Source organism: Manacus vitellinus, unplaced genomic scaffold (genome assembly GCF_001715985.3).
Source record: "Manacus vitellinus isolate BGI_N305 unplaced genomic scaffold, ASM171598v3 scaffold_31_pilon, whole genome shotgun sequence".
NCBI lineage: Eukaryota > Metazoa > Chordata > Aves > Passeriformes > Pipridae > Manacus > Manacus vitellinus.
In genome coordinates, this window is record NW_021940379.1 from 1 (window position 1) to 10937 (window position 10937).

At 45.9% G+C, this 10937-nt stretch overlaps 1 protein-coding gene across 1 annotated transcript; it reads right to left on the reverse strand.

Moving 5' to 3' along the window:
• Window positions 1-109: 109 nt before the first annotated feature.
• Window positions 110-9616, reverse strand: SMARCB1 (SWI/SNF related, matrix associated, actin dependent regulator of chromatin, subfamily b, member 1). Its single transcript, XM_008931704.3, has 9 exons — window positions 9509-9616; window positions 8808-8837; window positions 8179-8308; window positions 7463-7600; window positions 6688-6815; window positions 6019-6185; window positions 5427-5617; window positions 1414-1545; window positions 110-481 (listed from the first exon to the last, which is right to left on the reverse strand). Exons 1-9 carry the CDS (start codon window positions 9600-9602, stop codon window positions 442-444), a joined length of 1050 nt encoding a protein of 349 aa, XP_008929952.1. The 5' UTR covers window positions 9603-9616; the 3' UTR covers window positions 110-441.
• Between the last annotated feature and the right edge of the window lie 1321 nt (window positions 9617-10937).

The following is a 10937-nucleotide window of genomic DNA, read 5'->3' on the forward strand; positions in this document are numbered from 1 at the left end:
AGGCTGGCCCACCAATGGAACCAGAGAGCCAAAGGGGCTGCTCAGTTACCTGAATAGCACAAAACATGGGGAGATTCACTGTTCATTCAAATTTACTGAACTCAACCTAAGTAATATGCATTCCTTTTATTTAAAAAGTTGTCCTAATAGTGCATGTTGCACCTATACAAAAGAATCTTTACACTGTCCACACACAGGTATACAAGGGCTCCAGCACCTGCCACAGGTCTGAGCTCGCTCACGCTACCAACGCAGCGTTCTTGCTATGTGGCATTTGGGTGGAGGGGGTGGGGGCAGAAGTCAGCAGTACTGGGAACTCTTGGCAAGTGGAATGTGTGTCCCCCTCAGGGACAGAGAGACCCCTGCCAATCCTAGATCCATCTGGGGAGAGGGAATAGGGATAAAGTCTGTAGGAAGAGCACCAGTGTCACAACAGGGAGGTTACCAGGCTGGAGCAGTATTGGCCAAACGTCTCATGCGCCTATGGGAGAGAGAGAGAGGTACAGTAAGTGCTGTGTTACAGCCAGGGAAGGTCTGACCACACCCAACATTTCTCGAGAGGTTGTAGCAGCTCTGTGCACTCCAGACAGGTTTATTGCCTAGACAGAACTCCTCATTCACCTCAGAGTGCCCCTGTTTATAAGGCTAAGACACTATTTTCAGTAACAGCTTTTAGAGCACTTTTGCTCATTAACTTGGATTGAACCAATTGCTACTGTAAACTATTCAGTCAGCCACAGCTGATAAGCAAACTGACTATGCTACTGTTAATCAGACGTAAAAAAAGTCCTGGGAAAGAGCTGAGCCAGTATATGTACTGTTTCCACAATGTATCTTTTGGAGAGATGCTAGCCACTCATTATATCTGCCAGGAGCAATTTCACCAGGTAGGAGCAAGTGCTCTGAACTGCTTGTCAAACATGGCTTAGCAGGTCTCTGGGGGGCAGAGCTCCTCCTGAACCACACAGTGCTCCCGTGCTGGCAAACAGGTTGGCATCAGTCAGGCTGGAGCTGGCCCATTCCTACATCACACAGCACTTTGCCCTACATAAAAGGCAGCCTTGTGGCAGGATTCTAGGTAGCATGACAGTGCACGAAACTCCAGTATTTTTGATTAATGCCTTCCTATAGAAACAAACCCCCTTGGGCAAACAGAGAGCACAGGGAAAAGAAAAAAAAAAGAAAGGAAACTTTGCTTCAAGCAGGAGATTGGTTAAAGTAGAGTTTTTGGTGTTTATGGAGCAAGGTGATAACAATTTAAATGCCCTGAAGCTAAAGGGATATGAGTTTCTGTTGTAGTGTGCAGGTCTGACATCCTGCCAGTTGGCTCTCAGTAGAGAAAGACAAATATCAAAGCTTTTAACTTCTCTCCTAGGGACAGGCCAAGAGAACTGTCTGAAGTAGTGGCAGCACCTTGTGTTTCTGTCCTGGTCTCTGATCTTCTTCTCCATCTCGGCATCTGTGAGGGTTTCCAGGAGAGGGCACCACTGGTCAGCGTCCCCCGTGTTGCGAATTGCGATCTCCACAGTCGGCAAAGGGTTCTCGCTGCAGGGCAGGGCAGAGGGCAACAAAGCAACATCCATCAGAACACTCCTCTGGGTCACCAGCCCAGATACAAGCACAAGGACAACAGAACCTGATTTACAGTGTTTCAGGATTCAGCACTCATTCCTAGCTCTGCTTAGCACAGCGTGGCTCCCTGCAGTTCACCACAGGCTCCTGGTTACAACCTTGCTGTGCCTGAAGTTTTTGGGAGAGCCGCTCCTGCCATTTCTGTGGGGTTTGTGCTGGAACTGGGGCTGATTCAGTTCCCCCCCGCAAGCAGCCATTACATCCCTGGCTGGCAGCATCCAAGCCCTACAGGCACAGGCACAGGTCATACCAGGTCATTAGTGCTGGGAGTGCTTCTCCCACCACAGCAGCGGGGCTGGGACTGTTCAGAGAGTTCCTTGTCTAGCCTTGCTCTTCTGCAGCTCTGACTTCCTAAGTGTAGTTTGCCTAACACACCCCTGACAGCTCTTCCCTGGCAAAAGTCTGGCTTTCTGGGAGCCTGATAGTGGAACAAGCATTGTTCTCCCAGTTGCCAGGGAAAGGGTAGTCTTTTAGGACCTGCTGTTAAGCAGAGGCTGTGGCTACTCCCTATACAAGCAATGAATCACTAGGCTGTGTCACAAGATCTGCTCCTCAGAGATCTCTCTGCCCTGACCAGCTGTACTATCACATGCACAAAAATATTTATTGCTTCACTAGCCGCTTTTCAGTAAAAGTCAACAGGAACTGACCAAGAGTAGCTTCCCAAATATTGACAGAGGAGCCGGAAGCCCAGCATAAATATAGAGGAGCCTTGGAATGTAAATGTTTGCTTTGAATTCTCGAAAGCGCAGCCTGAGCTACAGAAGTGTGTGTGTGAGAGGAGCCCTGGACAGGTGTGCACACACATCCGGCCCCCTCCCCAGGGACATGTCTCCCTACATAGGATTTCAGCACTCATGGGCAGCCCTCTCATTCCCCCAGGAAGGAACTGAAATGGTAATTGTCATGGGAACACACAACATCTGCATCAAAGCTAATAATATAAAATAACAACTCTTCAAAGTGATGCTACAATGAAAAATTCATCCAGAGTCTTTGGTATCCGATCTGGGGAGGAAACTTTAGTCAAATCTACTTTCAGTACTGCTGACATCCACTAAACAACACTCAAACCCAGGAATTTCATCTCAGCACCAGGCTGCTACACATTCCAGGCAAAATGCTAGATATTAACTGGGGTGTTTTTTCTACTTGATAGCATGGTCTCTATCATGTAAGTCTCTCACTTACTACACTTAACACTGGGCACCCACAAGAATTAAGCAGGGGTGGAAAGCTGGCTTCATGTGCCTAATGTAATTGCAAGGCAACTCAGATACCACATTTCTTTAGCAAAGAATCAGAGATAAACTGAAAAATCCTCCCTTGTCTCCCAACTGCACAGTAAGACAGCTCCTCCTCCCCTGTTATTTCCTGATGAAGATGACAGTGCTGCTGGCAGAATGGCTAAAAGGCAGGAGTCTGAGGAGAGCAAGGCACTCTCTCTGCTTGGGGTCCTGGCCTCAGACAGTGTTGTCAGGGGCATGCCAACAGGGCAGGGAAACACCATCCTTTGGAAAAGTGACTCCTCAGGCACGTGGGTTTGGTGTGTGAGAGAATTTGTGCCATCATGCAGGTCCCAAAGGCAAAACTCTGGCTATGAAGTGCCGTGTGCTGCCACCAGAAACATTCAGAACTGAGGTGGGAACATCTTAACACACCATCCCCCCGAAAATCCCACAGGCAGCAGTTACCTGTCTGCCTCCAGTCCTGCCCTTCCACTGGGCTTTTGGGCTCTCCTTGTTTTGCACAGAGCAGGCTAGCTCTCTGGAAGAACTGCCCTGGCTTTCATCAACTAAAAGACAGTTTTACCTCTCCCTCAGATGATTAAGAGGCACATGACTTCTCAAACTCCCAGTCCCTTGAGATATTAAGGTTCTTTTGATACATCTAAAGCAGACCCTTTCCTTACATCAATGGAATGATGTTGGAGCAACCACCACTCCTGTGGTTTGGGAATTCAGGAACTAACCAACCACAGAACCCAAATATCATTAATCACTGCAAGGTTTCAAAAGTACTACTTTGCTGGAAGAAAAAAGGGAAGAGGACATGTTTGTAGAATGACAAAAAACAAGGTTTCAATTAGATGTTTTTCCTCTCTGAACAGCTCATGTCTATGTACTTTGTTCTGTTGGGGTTCCTTTCTTAGTTTTTTATTCTCCCCCCACCTTGCAATACTGCCACAGTCTAAAGACAGCCCAAAATCTGCCTGTTTGAACTACCCCTAAAAGGAAGCACTGTTCAGTAACCATGGCCATGTTTTTAGAGAGAATAGTTTGAAGTTGGCACAAACATGATATATCTGAGAGAGCCTGGGCATCACTGACTAAAATTTTACTTGCTTCAAGTTCCAAAGACTCACAGGAAGCAAAGGGAGAAATGACCCCCCAGCAACAGTAACAGGTACACAAGGTTAATTTCTTAACTTGGACATCTGCAGTACCTGGAAAGGCACAGGAAGGAGGGACAGACACTACACCCTCTGCTACTGCAGGCCACAATGTGCTGGCAGCATGACAGGTTCTCATCTACCACCCTGAAAGTTCCCATCGTTTCTCAGGAATGCACACCCACTGCTCTGTTGTTGTTGTTGGATGTGGTCCCAAGCTGGAACTGCAAATATCAGTCAGCTGCTGTGGATGGAAAGATAGAAGCCATCTCACCAACTCCACGAGGAGAAGGGACATCAGCAGGATGGATACACAACATAACAGTTTCAGTAGAAGAGTTTAATTCACATCTGCTAAACGGTCCCTTTCCATTTTCTAATATGAATTACTCTGGGGATCACTTTAGAACCAAGTAGTTGCTGTGGAAGACTGTCAGGATAAAAATTACATCCAGAGGAAGCAGAGTGAGACTAGTGAAAGAGCAACTAGTCCAGAGCAGTTCAGTGCCTGTTTTCCACAGAAGGCTAACCAGACAGGAAACCTTTAGACAGAGGAGGAGGAAGGAGCAGAGCTCATGGCAGCAGCCGGATGCCCCACAGCTTCCAGCTCCTCCATCCTACCCCCCCTCTAACTGCTCACTGCCCTCTCCCTGAGGTTCCCCTTTGCTGCCACACAAAACTGGTGTCAGCAGTACCATTCCCTCACCTCTGCAAATACAGCCTTTACTGAACTCAAACTTCCCTGACTGTCACCATGACCCGGGGTCACAAAACCTCAGAGTGCACATTAGGGGATGGTTACAGCCTGCAGACTCAGCACCCTGCTGTGGATAACATCAGTACAGGAACTCCTCACAGAACACTGCACGGCACAACTGGAAACCATTATCAGGAGGAGACAAGTTACAAAGCTGACTAATCAAACTTGACACTGCTGCTTTCCAGCTGTGAGAAGGGCCTATGATCAAGCCAACTCTAACATCAGCCAGGGTAGAGAGCTACAGTTTCCATCAGCCTGAGTTAACACACTGAAGCTTGAGACAGTGGATGGCTCAAGTCAGGCAAAGCCAACAAAACAGAAATATATCCAGGGCTCACCATTAGCTTACATTAGAAGAGGAAGACACAAGGTATTCAGTCCCCATTAAGCAGCCTTTCATTCTGCAGCAGAAGCTGACAGTTCATCATATTTGGTCCTGAAATGTATTAGACCCAACAGGAAAAGATACTTGGGCACAAGCACAAATATTTCTAAGAAGGACAGAATGGGTACAAGCCATAAGGACCGATTTCAAAGGGAACCTTCTGCATCAGGTCAGCTGTTCTAAGATCCATTGATGCAGATGCCCATGAAGTACAAACACACCCCTGGAGCTGTAGGAGGAAGGTGACAGTTCAGTACCTGAAGGCGTATGTCTTCTGGTGCCAGCTCAGCTGGCCCCGGATGCTGTAGGCAATAGTAGTGACAAACTCCCCACCCAGGCCAAGCTCTGAGCACAGCTTCAAGGCAAACTTCTCTGGTGAATTCTCCTTCTCTGACATGTCCCACTCAAACTGGTCTACAAGGGAAATGTTCCCTACATGGATGTTCAGCTGGAGATAAGGAAAGAAACAGGTTATTTTTTTCTACTCTCACAATGGTTTGTCAGAGTAATTGAACTGAGGAGGCAGAGGCTGGAGAAGAGAAGCAGAGCAGTAACTCCCAGTTCATTCATCTGCAGAGTTCCTCAACTGATTTCTTAACTCCAGTAGCATGAAGGCAACTCAGCTTTGCTCATCAAGGTTCAGTTCTTCCAAAAGAAGATGACAATGCTTTAACTGAACTATTTCATCATCTCGGGGGCTAGCACATGAATGTTTTAATAATCTGCCATCTTTGTTCTGTTCTTAATACATGGGACAAAACACAATCTGAGAGCTCCTTTGCAGTCTTACTCCCCCAGCCACAGAAACCCAAATGGTTCTGCTCTCGTTCTACTGCCTTTCTCTATTACCTTAATAATAACTCGTTGGTCTGACTGATCTTCCAGGATACTGTCAGTTGGGTACGACTCGATCTGCTGTCGGATGGCAGATGCAATAGCAGGGACAAAGGTCAGAGGATTCAAATCCAGGTCATCACAAAGAATCTCAGAGAACATTTCTGGGGTCATTAGCTTTTCTGATACAGAAGAAGAATCAACACTGTTAACCTTCTTAGAAATCAATATCTGATACTTACAGAATACATAAAATTAATCCCACAGTGTGAGAAAGGGAATCCCAAATGCTTTTAGAAGGGTGTTTTGTATCAGGTTTGTAAGGACATGCACACTGACATAGGGACTTACAGCCTTCTTTACCTGCATGGAGACAGTGTGGCTATGGTCTAACAAGCCCCATCCATTAATCTCAGCTAACAGAGTAGTCTCAGACCACTGAGCTGATGAACTGGCTCAGGAGAATACGCCAGTTAAACTCTTTGGACTACATGAGTCCAGGAATGACTGCAACCCATGGCAGAGCATTTGCTAAGAGACATGAGCACTGAATACAGTCCAGAGGGGGAGCTTTAAAGCTTTGTGTATATGAGGCAAGGACATGCACATTCATGCTTGTTTTCACATTTGGTGATGGATACAACTATATCTCTCCAGCCTCAGGAAACTCTCCTTGCTACATACCATTCATGTTCCACGTAAATGCATCTCTGAGTTTCTGCCCATCAATTTCCATATCAAGCCTGATTGGAACCAGAACCTCTGGCTGGGATGCATTCTCATGGATCACTGCTGGGTCATGGTCATCAAAGCTAAAAGGAAGAGCAACAACAGAGTATATGCAACTAGCACATGACACATCTGGCATCCATAGAGGGGAGGCATTGTTTGTTGGAAGCAATCCCCACACTCCAACTGCATAATCAGTCTATAGACAGACTGCTCAATGCAAACTTACAGCTAAAAGTAACCAATACCAGTTTATCACCTTTTATTACACCTTTCAGAATACATTCTTGCAAATAAAACAAGGAAGCTTTCCAGGATTACATTTATCTTGGTTGCTTCAAGTTTTAGAATGGAAAAAAGTTAGTCATGAGCCCCAGCAGCACTTTCCACTGAATAAAGTAGATCAAAGTTACTGGAACATGGTGGTGAGAGGGAGGCTGTCCTTCACAGAGAGGGTTCTCGAAGGACAACTGCTCAGCAAATCTGCAGGAAGTAGAAGGAACTCATCAGGAAAAGAATGAACCATTGCCCTGACAAAAGGAAAGCCTCCTCTCTGAGCCCTGGCTGGGTGCTGTAAGGAAGAGCCTCAAGGCATACAATTTAACTAAGAGCCTCCAAACTGGCAACCTGCAGGCCTTTTGTCAATTAAGAGATGAATCACAACAGCACCGCCCTTGTAGTGTATCACTTTGGTAACTGTTTCCACTTTCCGGAAGCAGGAAGCTCTTACCATAGAGGGAACGTTCTCTTCTTATCCCTGCCCATGCGATTCCTGTTAATGGTTGTTGAGCATGGCACTGCATCCAGGTGGTGAGAGCTGTTGGGCAGGGTCGGCACCCACTGGTTGTTCCTCTTTGCCTTCTGTTCTCTGAGGAAGGAGAGTGGATGTTAAACTGCAGACCCTGAGCACCACTGTTACTATGTCAGGAATGGCATAACTTTAAACTTAAAAGTCCTATCATGAGTTCCTGCTCTTTTATTCTGGAACCATCCACATTACTGTTCCAAGAACTCATGTTCCACACCAGCCTCTGGGAAGCCCATTCTCCAGCTCACAATTATGCATCAGATATGGATCCAGGTGCAGCATTATAAATACTAGGTTCATATTTGGACTTTCTATCTACACTTTACAAAAAGACTACTGAGAAATGCGAGGTCTCCAGAAGGCAGTATGTGCAGGGAGTGTGTTCTGCAAAACATCTGTTACAGATGGAATGCAGTAATTGCAAAAAAAGTTGTATCATCAAACACTTACGTTTTATTTCCTGTTGTATGTGGGCAGTAACCCAATCCTCAGGCTCTGGAGATCTCCATTTGCCCAACACTGCAAACTGTTTAATCACACTGGCAAACAAGCCCTGCACAATGGCCTGCGCTTCCTGCCCAAGCTGACATCTTCCAAGCAGCTCCATTCTGAGCTTGGCCCCCACCAACCCTGGTTACCTGAGGTAGGTGGGAGGCTCTGTGCTGATGGACACTGCTTTATACTTCTCATCATTTCCATCCAAGATCTCTTCCACTTCAGAGGCCTTTAACAGAGTCACGCTCGTGGCTAATGTTGTATAGCCATGATCTATTACCAGGAAAGAGGCCAATAATTAACACGAGAAAGGGCTACATAGCACTGTAAGATTAACAGGCTACATAGTGACAACCCCTCTCTGACACTGCAGGAGGAACTAAAATAGACTACCAAGTGCTACAAGCGTCCTTTGGGCTTCATCTATCTTCTCTTAGACATTTACAAAGCCCAGAAAACAATAAATCCTCAGTGGACTTAAAGGTTGGAAATAGAGAGGCAATGATCAATAGAAAAGCTGTTAAGACTCGGAAAAGGGGGAGAAACCTCAGGACAGCTCTTGCTGAATGACAGAGACCATCTGCACTGGACAGTCCTGCTAAGGCTCTGAGAAAGAGGAGTTAGGCATGGGATCAGGATGCACAATTAGGGCGACCACAGGGAGAGATCAGAGGAAGAGGGCTAGACATTAATATTATTGTAATAGCACCAAAGGTCACTGTGGACATTCTTCCTCTAGCACAGCTAAGAATAACACACAGATAAGACTTACATCTTCGGGGACTGTGAGACCGCTGATTTTCTGTTGGGGGGGAAAAAAAGAAAGCAAGAGATCAGCAGGATAGTTGGGGGAAGGAGACATAAGTCCAGAGTAAACCACAACTTTTTTTATGCTTTAGTCTACAGAGCATACAAGAAGTCATATTGCTGAGAAATTTAACTGCTTGCTATTAGTGCCCTAACAAAAACAATACCAATATTCTCCCTGTAGTACTCACATCAGTAGCAATGTACCACAAATTCTGGCAGCCATAAACTTTGCCAGGAGCAAAGTTAAGCAAAGGTGCACATTTTCAATGGGGCATCCTTGCAACACTCCTGCCTATTTGACAAAAGAGGCAATGATGCCCCTCTTTTGTCTATAAAACTTTTCTGAAACACAGTATCATTACACTATTATTATTATATAGCATCACTGGAGATGTGGCTTTTGCTTTGTGACAAATGCAGCCAAGCCCAGGAATGCCACGATGGCTGTTTCCATTTCAGAACGCTTTTGATCAGGTGATATTTGTTGCCAGGCTGAACCAGGAGCCACCAGTGCCACCACTGCAGGGGGTTCCATCACCGGGGCGGCCTGAGCGATTCACACAGCCCTTGGGGTGCACAAGCCTCTGAATCGCCAGGGACAGTTTTTCAAGGCCAAATTTTGGATAAACACTACTGGGAATGTAGTGTTACTCATCTTCTCACCATGTGAAGAGGCCACTATCTTCTTCCTTTCTTCCACGGTGGCCAGTCGCCTCCAGAGCGAGGGGTACCTCTTGTACAGGGAACCGCGAAACATGCGCAGGTAGTTTCCCACCTACAAGAAGAGAAGTGGAAATGTGGCCTTGTATTCCATTTAGGAGATTTTTAGCAGAAGCTGAAACAAATTCATCTCTTTGTAACAACAGGAGGGACCTCCTAAGAGGGTTCTTTGTTTTTTGGGGGATTTTTTGTGATAGACTGATTGTGCTGGGTTTGGCATCAAACAGCACCATAATTTTTCTGGCAACACAGAAAACAAAATTTTTATCATCACTTATTTCACTAGTCTTATACAAAAAACCTGTCACCCATTGGCAATAATCAACTTAATAGGAAAACACTCCATTCATTTTCATGTATTTTTGAAAAACCTACCCTTTCTTTGCTTCAATTTCCACATCAATGCACAGTGTTCAGTCAGAATTAAACCAAACCAGATACTCAGCTCTCTGACGTTATAATTTTTACTTTGAACCTCTGAGCCATTTTGACATTGCTTCAACATAGCAAATGCCCAGAGACTTGTATTTTGTTTTAAATCCTCTGAACATGCCAAATGTGACTGCTGCCAATAGTCCTTTTTCAAATTTACTTACCATCTGTAAAGCAGTTACGTTCTTCCTGGCATAAGATCCTCACCTGTGCTGAAGGCTACAGCAGGCCTTGCTGAACAACAGAACTATTTCTAAATTCTGAAATCAAATTTTTAGACTGGTAGTACTGGCAGACTCCCACACAATGAGGTTTCTATTCCTTCTTTGACAAGACTCTTTTGATCTTAATTTTTAATTGTATCTTTCACTCTACAGTGCTCATCAACAGACAAAAATCAACAGTAGGTAAAAAAGGCACCCTCGATGTGCCGGATGTGACAATCTCACAGCCCAGCTGACTGCAGTTACAGTTCTTCTTTCAAACTTTACTTTTCACATGAGACAGCAAGGGGTCTTCAGTCCCCGCTCATGCTACACAGATGGCAATTTAATTTATCCAGTATTTCCTCTTTCGCATCAGGGTGGGAGCTATAACATTTTTTCCTGTTTCCAACCGTGACCATTTCTATGGTGCTGAAGGACTAGTATTTCGTGCCTTAGAAAGGCTTGTCTTCAGGGAGGCTGAACATCCTCTCCGCCCGGGAGAAGTCTCAGCACAGGCACTGGGGGGCTAAAGCGCTGCACGCCGGCGATTGTTGGCCAGACCCGTCTGCACAAGCAGAAGGAGCCGCGCTGGCTGATTCTGGTGCTGTTTCTGACCCCAAAGGCCCACGTGTGGGATCCATTACCTCGCAGAACGTGAAATAACCCAAGCCCTGAACAAGAAATCCGAGCGGAGTCTCAGGCGGGGACCCGCTCCCCGCGTACTCGAGCGTGTC